Genomic DNA, 22,854 nt, shown 5'->3' with positions numbered 1-22,854 from the left:
GTTGTGTAAGGCATGTCCACTCCTCCCACTCCCCTGGGATGGTTTTCGCCTGAGGCAGGTATTCAACGTTAAACATGAGTTAAACTATCAAGCACCTGCTCTGATTTAACTATCAAGCACCTGCTCTGATTTAACATACATGTGAAACCACCCTCTGAGCCTTACACTGCCTGCAATAAATGCTTCATTGCAGACCTAAACCCTTTCTAGTCATTTCATATGTTGCTGTCTATTGCACAAAGCTGGCGAGTTATAATGCACTGTTTCTGCTTTTTTTTTTCGGGGGAAGCAACCTTGTCAGAACAGAAAGCTCAGGCATTCAGCTGCTTGCTGCTATCCCCCATTTCTGATGTTTAAAACTTGTACTCAGTTTTTTCGTAATACATAAATACTTGCAATAGCTGTGATTGCTGAATGTCAGGCTGTAAGTTCCTGGCATAATCAAGGAAAAACAATTCTCTAATATACTGAACAGCCACAACCATAACAAACAACCATAACCATAACCAAAATGGCTGTCATAAAACGCTGATGTGCCAATCACTTTTTTTTCTTAATCTTTTTTTTCTGCCAATCCCTTTAATCATTTGCATCTGTTTCCACACCAACTTAACTAAAATCAATTACAAGATCATCAATCTGACACTGAATACTATGGTGGGATAGAGTTCAACTTGAGAAATTCCAAAGATGTATGCAGCTTTCACATCATCTAAAAACACACACACACAAAACCTTAACAAGGCAGAATCACAGCATGTTCACACGACCAACAGAACCCCTCACCTGCTGGGACTCTATGAACTTTTCACGCTCATGGCGTTCCATCCTCCACTGCTTCTCATCTGGATCCTCAGCTTCCTCTTTTTCCTCGTCTGACTTGTTGGCAAACAGGTCGTTCTGCGACTCCTCATCACCTGCACACGTGGAACATTCGGTTATCAGATTTCTGTTTCTACTGATAGATTTCAGCTGTCGCTTGTTCCATCAATTTTAGAAAGCATGGTTACCTTTCTGTACAAAGATATCTGGCAGCCAGTTGTAAGATCAGAATGCATTGTTGCTATCTGAAACATGATGTTCATGAGGAATCTGCTTTCTAGTTCGTTGGTTAGTATACGCTAATGATTAAACTACTTAAACACCTTATTACATCACTAAATAAGTTATATTAAAGCATGAATTATAAAATACACTATTACCAAGCTCAATGGCAAAGTGGTTCGCATCATAAACTGATTGGGAGGACATGGGTTTAATTCATGTCACAAGCATATGTGTGATATTTTGGCCGGTGGCCAGCTTCTACCCTAAACTGAGTTTAGTCTAAAATAGGGAATTGAAAAGGTGACCTCAGTTTCAAGTTCTTCTCCGCTTCCACATGTGATGAGTTTGTTATGTCAAAGTGTTCAGTGTGAGAAGATTCATGGGACTGTCATTGGAGGGATGTTATGTCAAAGTGTTTAGTGTGAGAAGATTTATGGGACTGTCATTGGAGGGATGTTATGTCAAAGTGTTCAGTGTCAGTAGATTTATGGGACTGTCACTGGAGGGATGTTATGTCAAAGTGTTCGGTGTCAGTAGATTTATGGGACTGTCACTGGAGGGATGTTATGTCAAAGTGTTCGGTGTCAGAAGATTTATGGGACTGTCATTGGAGGGATGTTATGTCAAAGTGTTCACTGTCAGAGGATTTATGGGACTGTCATTGGAGGGATGTTATGTCAGTGTTCAGTGTCAGAAGATTTATGGGACTGTCATTGGAGGGATGTTATGTCAAAGTGTTCAGTGTGAGAAGATTTATGGGACTGTCATTGGAGGGATGTTATGTCAAAGTGTTCAGTGTGAGAAGATTTATGGGACTGTCATTGGAGGGATGCTATGTCAAAGTGTTCAGTGTCAGTAGATTTATGGGACTGTCACTGGAGGGATGTTATGTCAAAGTGTTCAGTGTCAGTAGATTTATGGGACTGTCATTGGAGGGATGTTATGTCAAAGTGTTCAGTGTGAGAAGATTTATGGGACTGTCATTGGAGGGATGTTATGTCAAAGTGTTCAGTGTGAGAAGATTTATGGGACTGTCATTGGAGGGATGCTATGTCAAAGTGTTCAGTGTCAGTAGATTTATGGGACTGTCATTGGAGGGATGTTATGTCAAAGTGTTCAGTGTCAGTAGATTCATGGGACTGTCACCGGAGGGATGTTATGTCAAAGTGTTCAGTGTCAGTAGATTCATGGGACTGTCACCGGAGGGATGTGACATTCTCTGCTCCAGTGGAGACACCCGCTGTTTGGCTCCACAACTAAGCGATTACTGCCATCAAAAGACACAGCAGATGGTGTCCTGCATATTTTGATTCGTGACACACACAACTACTGAACACCACTGGAAAAAAAAACCCCGAGCAGCAATGTAGGGTCTCTGGGGACAGCTGGTACTGAGACTGGAACAGAATGAGCCTTGTTACTGCTGGGTATGAGGGGATCTGGAGTAAACAGCATGAGCAGAATGCCACAGGAACTGTGCAGAAGCTGGGGCAGCAAAGAAAAAACAACAACACAAAAACACACGAAAACAACACTGTTAATCACAGGGCTTGGGTGCAGAGTAGTTGAAACTTAATACCTGACAGGTAAAACAGACAAGTGGTTAAAGCGTTGGACTTTCAATCAGAGTCAATTAAATCCCAGTCGTGGGCCCTGGAGGGTGGAGATTTTTCCCATCTCCCAGGTCAACAGATGCGCAGACCTGCCAGAGCCTGAACCGCCTTCGTGTGTGTACACATGCAGATCAAATACCCACGTTTAATATCCCATAATCCATGTCAGCGTTTGGTGGGTTATGGAAAACCCGACATGCACCTTCCTGACAATGAAGTATGACTGCCAACATGACGGGGATAAAAAAGGTATCAATACACATAAAAGCCCACTAGTGTGTATACGACTGAATGTTGGAGTCGCAGCCCATGAACGAAGGAGGAGGAGACAAAACAATGTACCTAAATTCTTCCAGTGGAAACGCCTCTGTCGTCCTCCCCCTTCACTGTACAGGTCGCCATCTGGGAGGTACATCTCTTTGTAGCGCATCAGCTGACGGTCGTCGTCATCAAGTATTTGTTTCCTGCACGCAAAGACACGCATACATGTGATGTGAACTTCGCAAAACCGTTCAGTTCAGTTCATTTACTCAAGGAGGCGTCAATGCGTTTGGACAAATCCATATACGCTACACAACATCTGCTCAGCAGATGCCTGACCAGCAGAAAAGTAATCAAATGCGCTAAGTCAGGCCACACAAAACAAAAGAGCGATAAAGAGTGAGAAAGGATAATGAAGAGAATGGACAGAAAAAAATATCTGGGAGACAGAGAGGAGGAAAAAATTACCTAAAAACAAAAGATCAAGCCATGTAAACATCTTTCAATTAAAAAATGTTTTGAAATGTACAAAACTAGAAACAAAAATTATAGTTCTATTTCCGAAGAACTGGACAAACAAGAGAGAGAGAAAAAATAGAGGGATGGAGAAAAACTCATACCGTAACTTACATGCGATGATTTAGGAAAGACGCACCCAGGACAGGGATGGATGGTAGGAAGAGGACAGGAAATAACAGAGGAACAAAGAATTGACAGAATGGCGAGAAATAATGATTAACAAAAAATATTTGTCATGATTAACAAAAAAATATTTGTCAATGACGAAGAAATTCAATCCTTTTACCTTTTGGGGGGAATGGAGGATACAATAACAATACATACACACAGAATCACAACTTCAGTCCTACAGTGTATACACAATGTATCACAACTTCAGTCCAACAATGTCTACATACTGAATCACAACTTCAGTCCAACAATGTCTACACACACACAGAATCACAACTTCAGTCCTACAGTGTATATACAATGTATCACAACTTCAGTCCAACAATGTCTACACACAGAATCACAACTTCAGTCCTACAGTGTATACACAATGTATCACAACTTCAGTCCAACAATGTCTACACACAGAATCACAACTTCAGTCCTACAGTGTATACACAATGTATCACAACTTCAGTCCAACAATGTCTACACACTGAATCACAACTTCAGTCCTACAGTGTATACACAATGTATCACAACTTCAGTCCAACAATGTATACACAATGTATCACAACTTCAGTCCAACAATGTATTCACAATGTATCAACTTCAGTCCAACAATGTCTACACACTGAATCACAACTTAAGTCCTACAGTGTATATACAATGTATCACAACTTCAGTCCAACAATGTCTACACACTGAATCACAACTTCAGTCCTACAGTGTATACACAATGTATCACAACTTCAGTCCAACAATGTCTACACACAGAATCACAACTTCAGTCCTACAGTGTATACACAATGTATCACAACTTCAGTCCAACAATGTCTACACACTGAATCACAACTTCAGTCCTACAGTGTATACACAATGTATCACAACTTCAGTCCAACAATGTCTACACACTGAATCACAACTTCAGTCCTACAGTGTATACACAATGTATCACAACTTCAGTCCAACAATGTATACACAATGTATCACAACTTCAGTCCAACAATGTATTCACAATGTATCAACTTCAGTCCAACAATGTCTACACACTGAATCACAACTTCAGTCCTACAGTGTATATACAATGTATCACAACTTCAGTCCAACAATGTCTACACACTGAATCACAACTTCAGTCCTACAGTGTATACACAATGTATCACAACTTCAGTCCAACAATGTCTACACACAGAATCACAACTTCAGTCCTACAGTGTATACACAATGTATCACAACTTCAGTCCAACAATGTCTACACACAGAATCACAACTTCAGTCCTACAGTGTATGCACAATGTATCACAACTTCAGTCCAACAATGTCTACACACTGAATCACAACTTCAGTCCTACAGTGTATACACAATGTATCACAACTTCAGTCCAACAATGTCTACACACTGAATCACAACTTCAGTCCTACAGTGTATACACAATGTATCACAACTTCAGTCCTACAGTGTATACACAATGTATCACAACTTCAGTCCTACAGTGTATACACAATGTATCACAACTTCAGTCCAACAATGTCTACTCACAGAATCACAACTTCAGTCCTACAGTGTATATACAATGTATCACAACTTCAGTCCAACAATGTCTACACACTGAATCACAACTTCAGTCCTACAGTGTATACACAATGTATCACAACTTCAGTCCAACAATGTCTACACACTGAATCACAACTTCAGTCCTACAGTGTATACACAATGTATCACAACTTCAGTCCAACAATGTATACACAATGTATCACAACTTCAGTCCAACAATGTATTCACAATGTATCAACTTCAGTCCAACAATGTCTAGACACTGAATCATAACTTCAGGCCTACAGTGTATACACAATGTATCACAACTTCAGTCCAACAATGTCTACACACTGAATCATAACTTCAGTCCTACAATGTATACACAATGTATCACAACTTCAGTCCAACAATGTCTACACACTGAATCACAACTTCAGTCCTACAGTGTATACACAATGTATCACAACTTCAGTCCAACAATGTCTACACACTGAATCACAACTTCAGTCCTACAGTGTATACACAATGAATCACAACTTCAGTCCTACAGTGTATACACAATGTATCACAACTTCAGTCCAACAATGTATTCACAATGTATCATAACTTCAGTCCAACAATGTCTACAGACTGAATCACAACTTCAGTCCTACAATGTATACACAATGTATCACAACTTCAGTCCAACAATGTCTACACAATGAATCACAACTTCAGTCCTACAATGTATACACAATGTATCACAACTTCAGTCCAACAATGTCTACACAATGAATCACAACTTCAGTCCTACAGTGTATACACAATGTATCACAACTTCAGTCCAACAATGTCTACACACAGAATCACAACTTCAGTCCTACAGTGTATACACAATGTATCACAACTTCAGTCCAACAATGTCTACACACAGAATCACAACTTCAGTCCTACAGTGTATACACAATGTATCACAACTTCAGTCCAACAATGTCTACACACAGAATCACAACTTCAGTCCTACAGTGTATACACAATGTATCACAACTTCAGTCCAACAATGTCTACACACAGAATCACAACTTCAGTCCTACAGTGTATACACAATGCATCATAACTTCAGTCCAACAATGTCTACAGACTGAATCACAACTTCAGTCCTACAGTGTATGCACAATGTATCACAACTTCAGTCCAACAATGTATACACAATGTATCACAACTTCAGTCCAACAATGTATTCACAATGTATCAACTTCAGTCCAACAATGTCTACACACTGAATCACAACTTCAGTCCTACAGTGTATACACAATGTATCACAACTTCAGTCCTACAGTGTATGCACAATGTATCACAACTTCAGTCCAACAATATCAAACGTAACAAGCATAACCCCACCCCCCACCCCAAAAAGAAGAAATAGAATTAATAACAAAAATAATGTAATCTATGTAGCACCTTTCTATGTAAAACGTGCTTATTTGCCCTGGAGTAAGACATGCATTTAAACACTAAAATGGGGGGAAAAAGAAGAAAAAACACCCCATAAACCCTGAACAGATATTCAACTAAACACATAAGTGTGTTCAGACACACACAAATGTTCAGAACGATACACAAATGTTCTGACACACACAGAACATGTTCTGACACACACCGAACATGTTCTGAAACACACACAAACATGTTCTGACACACACATAAACAAATGTTTGATACACACAGAACATGCTCTGACACACACACAAACAAATGTTCTGACACACAAATAAACAAATGTTCTGACACACACCAAACATGTTCTGACACACACCAAACATGTTCTGACACACACACAAAAAAAAAGGTTCTGACACACACCGAACATGTTCTGACACACACATAAACAAATGTTCTGACACACAGAGAACATGTTCTGACACACAAACAAATGTTCTGACACACACTAAACATGTTCTGACACACACTGAACATGTTCTGACATACACACAAATGTTCTGACACACAGAGAACATGTTCTGACACACACACAAACAAATGTTCTGACACACACCGAACATGTTCTGACACACACACACAAACATGTTCTGACACACACACACACAACATGTTCTGATACACAACATGTTCTGACACACACACACGCACACACGTTCTGACACACACACATGTTCTGACACACAAACACAACATGTTCTGACACACACCAAACGTGTTCTCACACACACACACACAACATGTTCTGACACACACCAAACATGTTCTGACACACACACACATGTTCTGACACACACCAAACATGTTCTGACACACACACACAACATGTTCTCACACACACACACAACATGTTCAAATTTCTCCAGTTGGAGATAATAAAGTTATTCTTATCTTATCTTATGTTCTCACACACACACCAAACATGTTCTGACACACACACACAACATGTTCTGACACACACCAAACATGTTCTGACACACACACACACATGTTCTGACACACATCAAACATGTTCTCTCACACACACACACACACACACAACATGTTCTGACACACACCAAACATGTTCTGACACACACACACAACATGTTCTGACACACACCAAACATGTTCTGACACACACACACACACACACATGTTCTGACACACACCAAACATGTTCTGACATACACACACACACAGCATGTTCTGACACGCACCAAACATGTTCCGACACACACACAGGTTCTCACACACACACACACACACACACACACACACACACACACACACACACACACAAAATCATCTCATGCACCACAACAACACACATCATACATCAATAATAATATCTAAAACGAAAACAATCCACAGTGACAAGAGACAGACGACAAAGGGTGAGCCCCATCACCACCCCTCCCCACCCCCAAAAGCTCACTCACATGTGCACACGGCCCACTTGGTCCCTCAGCTGGTCCTCGTTGAGCACCTCAGTGTCACCTGCCTCCACCTCCAGGTAGTCGTCCTCTTCGTCCAGGTCAAGGTTCTCATCGCTCTCTGCCTCCTCGCTCCCGGACAGCTCCGCTTCGTCCTCCACAAACTGCTGCAGTATTTTCCTGTCAACCAGTAATAATGATAACAATAAAAGGAGATTTGGTACGCCCAATCCAATGATACAAAAGCCCTGGGCGTTTACAATGCAAAATACAATGACATATGCATACTAAAAACACACAAATGCACCCGCACGCACCAATCCTCCCACTCCAACTCCAACTCACAAACCCACACCCACTCCACACAAGATGTACACACACACACACACACACACACACACACACACACACACACGTGTGCAAGCAACTCTTGACCATTCAAGGCATATAAACATGTGTATATTTAAAACCGGTAAAAATAATAGAAGTAAAGAAATTAACTTGACCAAAACATAAATGTGAAGACAAGGAGTCATTTACTGATTTGAATGACTGGAAATAAATGAGTTTTCAAAGAGGTTTTGAAAGAAAGGCAAGAAACAGCCTGAGAGTGGAGGCAGGTGTCATGTCAGGGGAACTTGGAATGAGCAGAGTGGGAGCAATGTCACTACCAGTCATGCACAACTGTGACTGATAAGGTACGACAAAATGAATGAATGACCACTGAGTCTAAAAAAAAACTACTAAACAGAGAAAATTAATAATTTTTTTTTTTTAAAAACAGTGGGTTGTTGTAAAATAAGACTCACTTTTTTGATTTAGACACCTTTCATCAAAAGTGAGTCTTACTTTACACGCCACAGTTTTATCAGCTTTCTCTCTATTTGGTGTGAGTGATTATTTCATCAACTGGCAAAAAGAAGAAAAAAAGAGAGAGAGATTCATAATAACACAAAAGCACAAGACTTTCAGTGGTCTAAAGCATGCATTCATACAATCATAAAGAGTGGTAACTTTTTTTTCTTTTTTTTTTTGCTGCCCCGTCATCTGCACCGTTTCAGTGGCATTACTCCCATGCCGCTCATTCCGAGTCACCCCCCCATACACAGCCACACCCCAGCTTCATCTGTCACAGTCCTGGTGCCGGCGGTCCATGGAGAACCATCAATGTTAGGTCGCCAGGAGGCCACACACCAGAGGAGACCCTGCATTGCTGCTGAGTCACTTTGGTGGTGTTCGGTGGAGCTTTTTCTGATTTAACATACTTAAAACACCACCTTCTAAGACGTCTACTAACAACAATAATGGCTTGCAAGTGGTTAAGTTTATCAAATGGCAAAAAGAAAAGATTTGTAGCGATACAAAGGCACAAGACTTTCAGTGGTCTAAAGTGTGTATTCATACAATGATAAAGAGTGGCAACATTCTCTATTTACAATGTGGACAACTTCAAGTCAATGCTGCTTATGCTACCAATTCAGCTAGCACACAGGTTAATTAAAGGTACACTGGAACAAACCCAGACACTTCCTCAAAAAAAACGGAAGCTCCAGGCTTGTCCTTATACCAATCATGACAATGTGCACCCAGCAGCAATGACAAAAGAAATGTGCATATCCGTCATTTTCCTTCCCTGTATCCAAATTATGTATCATAATCTATCCTATGCTGAATTCATTTTAAAAACAAAATTGTGCACAATCACATTTTTTCCATACCTGTATCCAAATTATGTGTCGTCACCTATGCTGAATTCAATTCAGTTACAACACCAAACTGTGATCAAGTGGTAATCATGCTGCCTTGAAGATGAAACTAGTCAGAGTGTAATCTTTGCCAGCAAGATGACACTAGTGAAAATGGGCTCTTCAACAACTGCACACACAAGACACTTACCCTTTATCTTTGAAACCTTTGAAAGATGCTTGCTGTTCTTCATCTGAATTGTGGTCCTCTTCATCAGATCCTGACAGCTCATTCTGAAAGAAGAATTAAACAGTGCTCATCTACCTGCTATTTGTTCAGCCTTCCAACTAATTCACTGGCTGTCTGGTTGTGGTAGTGTGTTCTACCCTGCTGATCTGATGTTTCTACTGCTCTGAAGCAGATATAGGTATGATGAATATATAAACGGATAAACTTTACATCATCAATCACTTTAAACAAATACGTGTAGCAACTGTCAAACATGAACAGGAACTCTTTAACATCTCAATTTCTTATGCTCAAAGTCAAAGCCAGCAAAGCAACAAGTGAACTATATGAAAGGGACCAGTCCTTAGGTAATACACGTGTGATTTATTATGTCAGCTTTTCTTACCTCCCCCCACACACCCCACAACACAAAGGCAACCAGGCAACCAACCAGCACACACATACACACACACACACACACACACACACACAACACACACACATCAAATCACACATACATACATTGACAGTTTTGCTCCAATTCTCTTCACAAAGCTCTTCATTTTCAATGCATATAATAACCCAAGCACTATGACTGTTCTGCAGATGAAGCTGAAGGAAACTGAACAGCTGTTGTGCCAGGAATATGGGGAAAAAACAACAGACAGACACACACACATTCACAATTTTGCTCTGATTCTCTTCACAGGTATTGCATTTTCAATACACCAAAAATTTTTTTTTTTTAAACAGACTGACACACACACATTCACAATTTTGCTCTGATTCTCTTCACAGCTACATTTTCAATACAAGAAAAAATATTTTTTAAAAACAGACGGACTTGATGCTTCAACCTTTTCAATTCACCTGCGTAAATTTCGATATAGGTCAGAAATGAAAACATGCAACAAAAACACACAGACAACAAACTTCATATTGTCACCCTTCAGTGTAATCACACTAATGTCAGTATGGCTTACATACACAACTGTGCAACGCTAAACGGCTGCCACCCTTTCTCTTACTTTATCCAGTCTTCATGTGCCTTCATCTTGCACACAGGTCAGTATGGCTCACATATACAATCACTCAACAGCTAAATGGCTGTCACGTTTTCTCCTACTTTATCTGATCCTTTCAACCCTTCATCTTGCACACAGGTCAGTATGGCTCACATATACAATCACTCAACAGCTAAAGGGCTGCCACATTTAACTTTATCCAGTCCTTTCATGCTTTCATCTTGCACAAATGTCAGTATGGCTTACATACACAATCATGCAACACTAAACGGCTGCCACACTTTCTCTTACTTTATCTGATCCTTTCGTGCTTTCATCTTGCACAAATGTCAGTATGGCTTACATACACAATCATGCAACAGCTAAACGGCTGCCACACTTTCTCTTACTTTATCTGATCCTTTCATGCTTTCATCTTGCACAAATGTCAGTATGGCTTACATACACAATCATGCAACAGCTAAACGGCTGCCACACTTTCTCTTACTTTATCTGATCCTTTCAACCCTTCATCTTGCACAAATGTCAGTATGGCTTACGTACACAATCATGGAACAGCTAAACGGCTGCCACACTTTCTCTTACTTTATCTGATCCTTTCAACCCTTCATCTTGCACAAATGTCAGTATGGCTTACGTACACAATCATGGAACAGCTAAACGGCTGCCACACTTTCTCTTACTTTATCTGATCCTTTCGTGCTTTCATTTTGCACAAATGTCAGTATGGCTTACATACACAATCATGTAACAGCTAAACGGCTGCCACACTTTCTCTTACTTTATCGGATCCTTTCAACCCTTCATCTTGCACAAATGTCAGTATGGCTTACGTACACAATCATGGAACAGCTAAACGGCTGTCACACTTTGTCTTACTTTATCCGATCCTTTTGTGCCTTCATCGTCTGACAGCATCAGGAAAGGGCCGGTGCCTCCTTCCTCATCCGATGAGTCATCATGGACAATCAGCCTCCGCTTCACTCCCCTCTTCCTCTCCTCCGCCTGCTTCTGGGTCTGCCGCTGACTGGTTTCCAGCAACATGAAAAGCTTATTGAATTCTTAGAAAACACAACTTTTTCTTACATAAGACATGAACAGCTACAAGAATACACCAGAAACATACACAGAAAATATGCTTTTTTGTAAACTGTCAGATGGGCGCAATAGCAAAGTGGTTAAAGCATTGGACTATCAATCTGAGGGTCCCGGGTTCGAATCACGGTGACGGCGCCTGGTGGGTGAAGGGTGGAGATTTTTCCGATCTCCCAGGTCAACATATGTGCAGACCTGCTAGTGCCTGAACCCCCTTCGTGTGTATATGCAAGCAGAAGATCAAATACACACGTTAAAGATCCTGTAATCCATGTCAGCGTTCGGTGGGTTATGGAAACAAGAACATACCCAGCATGCACACCCCCGAAAACGGAGTATGGCTGCCTACATGGCGTGTAAAAACGGTCATACACATAAAAGCCAACTCGTGTGCATACGAGTGAACGTGGGAGTTGCAGCCCACGAACGCAGAAGAAGAAGAAGAAGTAAACTGTCAAGGGTTGCAAACATTGCAACACTTCAAACAGAAAAAGGAATAGTCAACTTTAATAGAAAAAGAACAAGAGAGGCAAGGCCTTAAAGACTCACTTGTGATGCACTTAAAAAAAAAAATCTAATCATTAAAATGTGTTCTGTATTTGTTATTATAAAGCTTCGGGTTAAAAAAAAAAAAAAGTCCTAACCAGATCCAAACCTTGCATGTTTGGGTGAGAAGAAACTGTCTTACCCATTACACTATCGTAGCTCCTTAACTGACATTCTAAAATTTAATATTTGAACAAACTTTTTTAAAGGGCGATAAATCGCAGTGAGAACGCTGTTTAAATCAAGGTGGGGAGAGGGAGAAAACAGAATTTGGGAACAATCAAGGAAAATGGCTGTCAAAAGCAAAAGCATATGAGAGACACACCCAGCATATGCAAATAGAAACAAATACCAGCAAGCCAAACATTTTCCCTGTCTCCCTGAATTGTTGAGGTGGATGCATCAATCAAAACATTTTAAAAATATTGTTAAAATACAGACACACACAGACACAGACACACACACGCACACACACACACACATATCCACGCTGACATACAATCCCAGATTTCCCCCCATCCCCACCCCTGCGTATCCAATATCACTGTCATTGGAAAGACATAAAACTGAAGACTTCTAGTTCTACAAATCTTATTCAGGAATACACTTACGAACTAGAAAACTGAAACGCTCCAGAGCACAACCCCAGAACCTCGCTCATGTTTCCTTCCCCGACGCTTTCCTTCTGGGGCTGTGAAAACCCAGGACTCTTGCCGTCTGCAGCTTTCAGGCTGGGGTCTCCGGACCCTTCCTTGTTCTCCACGTCGGAGCGGCCGAATCGTCTGGCGATGACCTCCGACTGGGACACTGAATCCCCCTCTGACTGGCTGTCCCTGTTGACGGCGCTCTGCGACTGCGAGGAGGAGTCAAAGAGACTGGTGAGGGATCCACGGTCATCCTGGGACTGGGAACTGTTGTCGAAGAGGCCTCCGAACCCACCAGAGGACGGGACTGGCCCATCGTTTCCCTCTGAAAAAAAAAACAAAAAAAGCATGTCCATGGTGCAGAGGAGGGGTGACTGGTATGTGTGTGTATGTGTGTGTGAATATATGAGTCATGTGTTGCATGAAATGAATGTTTGCTTTTCCTACATTTCAGTCTGATTGACATAATTCTCTGAGTCAACATTAATTCTATTAATCAAATTACTGATGCATATATCAATAAATGATCGTCTTTAAAGTGACTGTGCTTTTTTTGCTTACTGTCATATGTATTCAAGCCAAACCAAAAAAATCATGTGAATTGAAAGATAACATAGTTTCATTTCATCTCTGAAACTGACACAAACCTCAGCTAAGATATGTAAACAGACTTTAAGAACTAAAACTGAAGTGACTGACAGACTTTCCCTCTTGTTTGTTTTCAAGTTCAACTCATCTTGTTCATAAAGTGAAAAAGGCATGATTAACCCATCTTGCCCATAGAATAAAAACAAAAAGAAAACATCTGTATTTCTTTTCATTTTGTTAAACATTCTATCTCTTGCTTATCACCTGCTTCTCAACCAGCTGTCTTCAACTCACAAGCAAACCTGACACGCAGTAATCTAATAAAGACAGAAATGGGAAAGCAAAATCCTTCATTATATCCATAATTTGTGACACATAATTCAGTTATTATTTTGAGAGTCAAATGGATTTACCAGTGCTCATCATTCAATGCCTGCAAATATATTACCAAGTCCCTGTCCATGCCGGGTTTTTTTCTTTTTTTTTTTAGTAGGGCCTCTGAGAAGCGCAGTCTGAATTTTACACACAAATCTGTTGCGGCAGAAAGGTGGCACTGCACTATAGCGACCCACTCCCCATACAGAGCAGCGCAAATTTCACAAACAGCAATCTGGTGTGACAAAAAAGTAATACAAAAAAAACACAATACAGTACAATCCACCCCCACTGACCAGCAAACTGCCCAGAGCAGAGGCCCATCAGCATGTCCATGTTGTCGTCTCCAGCATCCTGGCTGCCTTCCAAGGCCAGAGAGGACCTGACTGAGGATCTCTTGGGCTGGGATGAAGGCACCCGGAAATACCTGTCCACAGGAAACAGTAGGACCAAGATCGTCATGAAACCGGCATCAAATTAGTCCTGGTAAGTGTTGCACTAGCTATCTTAGCAGCAGCACTAAGTATGCTTAGCGTTAAGAACTGTCTATGGAATTAGTACAGACTTCGTTTTGCTTAGTGTTAAAAACTGTCCGTGGAATAAGCGTAGAATTAGGACTACTTAGCGTTAAGAACCATCTATGCTTAGTGCTAAGAATTGTCTATGTAATTAGCATAGACTTAGATCAGTGTTAAGAACTGCCAATGGAAATGGCATAGACTTAGATCAGTGTTAAGGACTGTCTATGGAATTAGCACAGACTTAGGTCTGCTTAACGTTAAGAATGGTCTACGGAACTGGCGTACACTTAGATTTGCTAACAGTTAAGAGCTGTCTATGAAATTAGGAAACTTCTTTACGCAAAGCATACTTTGCGATGCTAAGATCGCCCAGATCCATTTAAAATCTAACCTATGATGACTGGTAAAGAACTGGTGATGAAAACCACCAGCATCGCTTTAGTCATTCTTCATTTCAATCACTGATTACAACTCCTTTGAAATAAAATAAACTCGTGTGAGAGAGAAGAGTAAAAATTCACAGATACGTCATTCTGGTCTGCCTGGATTGGAGAAAACTGAACTGGAAACCGAACTGTTCATCCCACAGTCACGCTATCATCCTATGAAGTTTAAAAGAAAAACACTCACCCATCTGCATCCAGAATCTGCGACATGGCGTCATCGCTGAAGGAAGTCTGGGAGGGGTTGCTGGGACTGCCGCACAGGTCCTGAGAGTCCTCAGTACGCTGGGTAGAGGCTGACTAAAAATAAATAAATAAATAAATATCTATAAAAACAAAACAAACACCATGAATGTCCACGATCAGCACAGCTCTCCGCATCATCCCCCCCCCCCCCAACCCCCCCCCCAAAAAAAAACAACAAAAAAAACAACAACAGATCACACAATTGCATAACAAAGCATGTTTTTGTGGGTGTTTTTAAATCACATAAAGTAACTGACTATAAAAAGAGAAATGTCCATAATTATCATAGCTCCCCTAAAATACATACACCACAACTGCAGGGTAATAAATTGTATAAAAAATTACAATAAAACAAATCACACTGGGCAACTGTCTACTGTAAAACTGACATTTAAAAAACGTCAGTTACAGCTGTGAAAGATACACAGGGCACTGTCTTCTGCCTTTTATCTGCTGTATGTCCCAAATGCATGTTGCACAAGTAGACTGTAATGTATACGGCCATCAACACATTTCCCAGTCAATGTTACTGTGAAACAGGCACTGTTACTGACTGGATGCTAAAATAAACTTTATTTCACATACCGATAGCGGAACACTTTTCACGCTAAACAAATCAGTCTTACTCCATGGTGAAAGACAAAAGTTAAAAATGCACCCATGTACATATTCCAACAAACACGCACATCCAAACCAATTCACAATTATCATTTCAGAACAAACCCTTGAAAAACGTTACAAAAGAGCCTTGAAAATAAGGAAGTTTAGAGGGGAGGGTAACAAAACACGTTAGTCATTAGAAACCTAGATAAATAGTGAAAATTTTGTTTTTCTTCTTCTTCTGCGTTCACTCGTATGCACGCGAGAGGGCTTTTACGTGTATGACCGTTTTTACCCTGCCATGTAGGCAGCCATACTCCGCATGCTGGGTATGTGCTTGTTTCCATAACCCATCGAACGCTGACATGGATTACAGGATCTTTAACGTGCGTATTTGATCTTCTGCTTGCATATACACATGAAGGGGGTTCAGGCATTAGCAGGTCTGCACATATGTTGACCTGGGAGATCGGAAAAATCTCCACCCTTTACCCACCAGGCGCCGTCACCGTGATTCGAACCCGGGACCCTCAGATTAACAGTCTAAATGCTTTCACCACTCGGCTATTGCGCCCGTCATTGTTTTTCTAAATCATGCAGAAAACATGGAACCCATCATCAGCACTGTCACTTACACTGCTGGGCTGCGTGTCCTGCAGGAGGCGAGACATGGGCGTCAGCGTCTCAAAGGACGAGTTGGGATCGATCCTCATCGTGTTGGCTGAAATGATACGCAATCAATGAATAGTTTTACAGAAAAGATTGCTGTTTGTGCATGCGTGTGTGCAATGATATTAAAAACTTTTCTTTGGGCATGTGTGTGCGTGTGTGTGTGTGTGTGTGTGTGTGTGTACATGTGCAAGCATGCGCACATGCTGGTGTGTGTGTGTGTGTTATGTATACCATGTGGGTTTGTGAGTGCCCAAATGCGCATGCATATGCATGTGTGTATGCTTTTGTGTGTGTGCAAGAAGGTGTGAGCACTTCAGATGAAACGCACAGTATTCATAGCTCTAAGCCAAACTAGAGGAGTGCGCTGCTGAAATGTTTCTCACTATAATTATCATTACATGTATCATAGTCTATTATTATTACCTGTATTCAATACATGTGTGCATGGATATACATGCACATGCCTTTAATCTTTGTGGGTATCAATACAAACATAATCCAGGCACTGAATGTACATATAGCATTTATGAACACTTACAAATATATCAGGTCATTTGCAGGTAAATGAATAAGCGACAAAATATATGAAGCATGCTAAACGTTTCCTTTCAGTTTAAAGAAACAATTCAAAATCAATTGTCAGATGCCTGACCTACCCTAACACCAATGACAATATCAAGGAAAACTTGAATAAAGCACCATCTTTTCAAACCTGCAGAAATAAGTCTTGATGCCTAAACCTACCTATACAAACTCTGATATCACTATCAATAAAACAAAATAAATGAAATACTTTTCATTTGAAATCTGTAGAAATATTCTATCAAGAAAAAAAATGAAACGCTTCTCATTTGAAACCTGTAGAAATATTCTATCAAGAAAAAGTTGAAATACTTCTCATTTGAAACGTGTAGAAAACATTCTCACTAATACAAGAGAGGCAAGGCCTTCAAGACTCACTTGTCATACACTTTAAAAAAAAATCCAAGCTTTTTATGTATTGAGTATAATGCATTTACTGTTATATTTATATTTTTTGTATTCTCTAAACTTGGCACTTTGATCTGATATTCGACCCAACAAAAGATCTGTCATTATTATCATTTTTTGTTCAAACAGGAACTTCTTTTGCTAAGCATGGAAGTTTTGCTTATTGCAAACGTTTTGGTGCAGTAGTACAATATGGGAAATTACTCTGTAATTAATGCTGGGGGACTTAGTTTGTTTTAAACTGATCTTTCTCATTTGAAATTATACTCAATACATAAAAAGCTTGGATTTTTTTTTTTAAAGTGCATCACAAGTGAGTCTTGAAGGCCTTGCCTCTCTTGTTTCAAAATGTAATGTTTAAGATGAGAAAGATCAGTTTAAAGCAAATTAAGTCCCCTAGCATTAATTAGAGTAATTTCCCTTTTTTTACCATCTGCACCAAAACGTTTGCAAAATAAATAAAACTTCCATGCATAGCAAAAGAAGTTCCTGTTTGAACAAAAAATGATAATTATGAATGCTCTTGTTGTTGGGTCGAATATCAGATCAAAGTGCCAAGTTTAGAGAATACAAAAAATATAAATATAACAGTAAATGCAGTTTGCATATAATTAGGTTTCTTTTTTTTGTGTGTGTGTGTGCCCATCCCAGAGGTGCAATATTGTTTTAAACAAGATGACCAAAAAGAACTGAATTTTTCCTATTTTTATGCCTAATTTGGTGTCAACTGACAAAGTATTTGCAGAGAAAATGTCAATGTTAAAGTTTACCACGGACACACAGACACAAACACATATACACAGACAACCGAACACCGGGTTAAAACATAGACTCACTTTGTTTACACAAGTGAGTCAAAAAGCACACTCACCTTTATACTTGGATGAATACCAACCTGCAAGTTTAGGGTCACAGGTTTTGGTGGGGTCCTGTGCGCAATGAAGCTGCGAGCTGTCGTCCTCGACCTCGTCATCACTGATGGTCAGACGGACGGACCGGCTCTGTGTCCTCCTCACTGAACCTGACCACACACTGACCACTGTCACACCACTGTCTGGTTTCTGTGGTGTGTGTTGTGGTGTGTGCTGTTATGTTTGTGTTGTGGTGTGTGTTATGGTGTGCGTGTTGTGTTGTGTTGTGTGTTGTTATGTTTGTGTTGTGGTGTGTATGTTATGGATGTGTGGTGTGTTGTGTTGTGTGTTGTTATGTTTGTGTGCTGTGGTGTGTATGTCGTGGTGTGTGTTGTGGTGTGTGTTGTTATGTTTATGTTGTGGTGTGTATGTTGTGGTGCGTGTGGTGTGTTGTGTTGTGTGTTGTTATGTTTGTGTTGTGGTGTGTATGTCGTGGTGTGTGTTGTGTGTTGTTATGTTTGTGTTGTGGTGTGTGTGGTGTGTGTTGTGTGTGTTGTGTTGTGTGTTATGTTTGTGTTGAGGTGTGTATGTTGTGGTGTGTGTTGTGGTGTGTGTTGTTATGTTTGTGTTGTGGTGTGTATGTTGTGGTGCGTGTGGTGTGTTGTGTTGTGTGTTGTTATGTTGTGTGTGGTGTGTGTGGTGTGTGTTGTGTGTGTTGTGTTGTGTGTTATGTTTGTGTTGAGGTGTGTATGTTGTGGTGTGTGTTGTGGTGTGTGTTGTTATGTTTGTGTTGTGGTGTGTATGTTGTGGTGCGTGTGGTGTGTTGTGTTGTGTGTTGTTATGTTTGTGTTGTGGTGTGTATGTTGTGGTGTATGTGGTGTGTGTTGTGGTGTGTGTTGTGTTGTGTGTGTGTTGTTATGTTTGTGTTGTGGTGTGTGTTATGGTGTGCGTGTTGTGTGTTGTGTTGTGTGTTGTTATGTTTGTGTTGTGGTGTGTATGTTATGGATGTGTGGTGTGTTGTGTTGTGTGTTGTTATGTTTGTGTTGTGGTGTGTATGTTGTGGTGTGTGTGGTGTGTTGTGTTGTGTGTTGTTATGTTTGTGTTGTGGTGTGTATGTCGTGGTGTATGTTGTTATGTTTGTGTTGTGGTGTGTATGTTGTGGTGTGTGTGGTGTGTGTTGTGTTGTGTGTTGTTATGTTTGTGTTGTGGTGTGTATGTTATGGATGTGTGGTGTGTTGTGTTGTGTGTTGTTATGTTTGTGTTGTGGTGTGTGTGGTGTGTGTTGTGTTGTGATGCTGTGTTGCATTGTGTCCTCACTGAACCCAACACACGCTGACCAGTCACATGCCCGTCTGATTTCTGTGTCATTTTTGTGTGTGTGTGTGGTGTGTGTTGTTGTGTTTGTGTTGTGGTGTGTATGTTGTGGTGTATGTGGTGTGTTGTGGTGGTGTGGTGTTTCTTGTGTTGTGTTGTGTGGTGGTGCATGTGTTGTGGTGTGGTGTGGTGAGATGTGGTGGTGAGGTGTGGTGGTGTGGTGTGTCTGAGTGTCTGTGCGTGTGTCTGTGTATGTGGTGTGTGTGTGTCTGTGTATGTGTATGTATGTGGATTGTTTGTGTGTGTGGCGGTGGGAGTGTGTCGGGGGCAGAGGGTGTGCACGTGTGCACGCTTGCAGGTACACATGTTAAAATGTGTGTTTACATGCGCATCATTTTTGTATATACACGTATGCAAATTCTGTCTGTATCATTTGAGAAAGGTGTCAATGCGTGCACATTGATCCATATACACTACACATCTGCTGTTAAAAAAAATAAATAAAATAAAAAAGAGCAGATGTCTGACCTTCACACTATATTGTATTTCTCTTATTTGTCACAACAGATTTCTCTGTGTGAAATTTGGGCTGCTCTCCCAAGGGAGAGCGTGTCGCAACACTGAGAGCGCCACCCATCTTTTTGTATTTTTTCCTGCTTGCAGTTTAATTATTTGTTTTTCCTATCAAAGTGGATGTTTCTACAGAATTTTGCCAGGGACAACCCTTTTGTTGCCATGAGCTGTTTTACGCTAAGCGCATGCTGCACACGGGACCTCAGTTTATCATCTCATCTGAATGACTTGCGTCCAGACCACCACTCAAGGTCTAGTGGAGGGGGAGAAAATTCTGACGACTGTACCGTGATTCAAACCAGTGGGCTCAGATTCTCTCACTTCCAAGGCGGACGCATTATCTCTAGGGCCATCACTCCACATAAACCCAACATGCTGGTCAGGCCTTACCACCATAAGAACTTCATGACACTAGTGAAACAGGAAAACTTTGCTCACCCAGGCTGTCATTCCCATCAGCAGCTTCCTCCTCCTCATTCTCTTGGTTCTCATCATTGTCTTCCTCTTCATCGCTCTGATCCAATCTCAGCTGCAGTCGGTCAGAATCTTGGAACAGGTCCTCATCGTCCTCTTTCATGTCGTTGATCTCGGCACAGACCGGGCGCTGCTGAGGCCCATCGTCATATTCGTCATCATCGTCATCATCCTCTGCTTCATCATCCAGGAACGGGTTGTTCTGAAACAGAAAGTGTTACATGATCCAGTATGACTTGCAACAGCAGCGCATCAACTTTTACACACATGCACACACACAAACACAAAACCCTTTCAAACCCATGTTTTTCAAATTTAAAACACAAATAATTTATGCAGTTTTGTTCTTTCTCAACTAATTGGCGGCGGAAACAAAACAATACTCTTGAATACTAGCAAAGAAACTGAAACAACATTGACCAAAAAGCAAAACAAAACAAAAAGTTTTCCAAGGATTTACTTTTAATTCACCTTTTGTGAAAGTCAGTGTAAGGCTTTGTCTGAAAATATTTTCTATTTCACCTTTTGTGAGTACACTGGAGGTTAGCGTAAGGCTTCATCTCGACATACTTTTTATCAAATCATGATCCACAAAATGACCGTACAAAAGCTACAAACCCAGTCGACTTTTTTCTCCTCCCACTCTTCAAAGCCAGCCTCCTCTTCGTCCTCTGTGTCAGAGCCGTCGGTCATTTCTGCCTCCTCCTCCTCTGCAGGCAGTCCATCCTCGGCTCTCTCCTCGAAGCCCTCCTCGTTCTCCATCCTGTAAAGCTGCTGGCGTCGCTCGTACGCTGCCTCCCTCTGCTTCCGCATCCCCACTTCCAGCTTGGCTTTTAAAGCTTGCAGCCGGTTACCTGGAGAAAACCCACACCCCCTTTTCAACAAGTCTCTACATGATTAACGTAAGGCACTTTGTTCCACATCTGTATTCTCTGCATCAACATCTACTTCTTCCAAATAAGTCTGTGTAAGCGTGTGTGTGCATGCATGCATGTGTGTGTGTGAGGTTGTGTTATTGACACAAAATATTCAACAGAACAGACTACAGACAGACAGACAGACAGACAGACCTGATGTGTGTGCGATGGAGGACAGGTCCAAGTCAGCCTCCCCCTCAGTGCGATACGTGACCGTCTTCAGTTTCAGGCCCTTCGTCTGCCCTTCCTCGCCCGTCTTCTCCACAATACTGCCGCACATCCAGGGACAATGAAAAAAACTGAACTCACTACCAGAAAAATGAAAACAAATTTAAAAAAAAAAAAAAAAAAGAAAACTAATAAAAAAAGAAACCAAAAAATCCGTCAAAGACTGTGGGACAGAAACAGCACATTTTTTTCTACACAATATTGCAACACAGTCACGCACAATAATGGAATCAAATGCACGATCAGAAAAATCAATACAAACGGATAAAAACAGAGACTGGTAAAAACACAGCACATGTTTCTCTTCAGTGTCACACAGTCATGTAGCCATGTACAATAACCAAACTAAAAAGACTCGGAACAAAATGATAAAACAAAGCAAAATAAATCTTCAAACAGACTGCAGAATGGAAACACACTTCATGTAATCTTCAAGCTGCATGTAAGAAGGTGCATGTGTGTGCAGAAGACATTTTCAAATAATGTTTCTAATCACATGATACATCCAGTATCGGGGTGTAGCTGAGCATGCGACTTCAGCAAAACCAAGTAAATCATCCCTTCACATCATATCAACCCAGTAGATCATCCCTTCACATCATATCAACCCAGTAAATCATCCCTTCACATCATATCAACCCAGTAAATCATCCCTTCATCGCTTAACATCATATCAACCCAGTAAATCATCCCTTCACATCATATCAACCCAGTAAATCATCCCTTCACATCATATCAACCCAGTAAATCATCCCTTCACATCATATTAACCCAGTAAATCATCCCTTCACATCATATCAACCCAGTAAATCAT

The 22,854-nt window shown here is 40.8% G+C and overlaps 1 protein-coding gene across 1 annotated transcript in view; it reads right to left on the bottom strand.

Moving 5' to 3' along the window:
- LOC143281711 (uncharacterized) overlaps positions 1 to 22,854 on the bottom strand; it is a 45,798-nt gene that overhangs the window by 6,350 nt on the left and 16,594 nt on the right. Inside the window, exons 13-25 of the mRNA XM_076586975.1 lie at positions 21,966 to 22,081; positions 21,514 to 21,749; positions 20,860 to 21,097; positions 18,579 to 18,704; positions 16,657 to 16,742; positions 15,363 to 15,475; positions 14,508 to 14,638; positions 13,216 to 13,573; positions 11,843 to 11,990; positions 9,921 to 10,003; positions 8,031 to 8,204; positions 3,003 to 3,124; positions 787 to 917 (exon numbers count right to left, since the gene is read on the bottom strand). Of these exons, the coding sequence (XP_076443090.1) occupies positions 787 to 917; positions 3,003 to 3,124; positions 8,031 to 8,204; positions 9,921 to 10,003; positions 11,843 to 11,990; positions 13,216 to 13,573; positions 14,508 to 14,638; positions 15,363 to 15,475; positions 16,657 to 16,742; positions 18,579 to 18,704; positions 20,860 to 21,097; positions 21,514 to 21,749; positions 21,966 to 22,081 (2,062 nt within the window). The remainder of the gene's footprint in view (positions 1 to 786; positions 918 to 3,002; positions 3,125 to 8,030; positions 8,205 to 9,920; positions 10,004 to 11,842; positions 11,991 to 13,215; positions 13,574 to 14,507; positions 14,639 to 15,362; positions 15,476 to 16,656; positions 16,743 to 18,578; positions 18,705 to 20,859; positions 21,098 to 21,513; positions 21,750 to 21,965; positions 22,082 to 22,854) is intronic.

The sequence above is a fragment of the Babylonia areolata genome, chromosome 4 (assembly GCF_041734735.1).
Source record: "Babylonia areolata isolate BAREFJ2019XMU chromosome 4, ASM4173473v1, whole genome shotgun sequence".
Classification (NCBI taxonomy): domain Eukaryota; kingdom Metazoa; phylum Mollusca; class Gastropoda; order Neogastropoda; family Buccinidae; genus Babylonia; species Babylonia areolata.
Note: the sequence above shows the minus strand (reverse complement) of the source record. Positions and strands in the feature narration are given on the sequence as shown.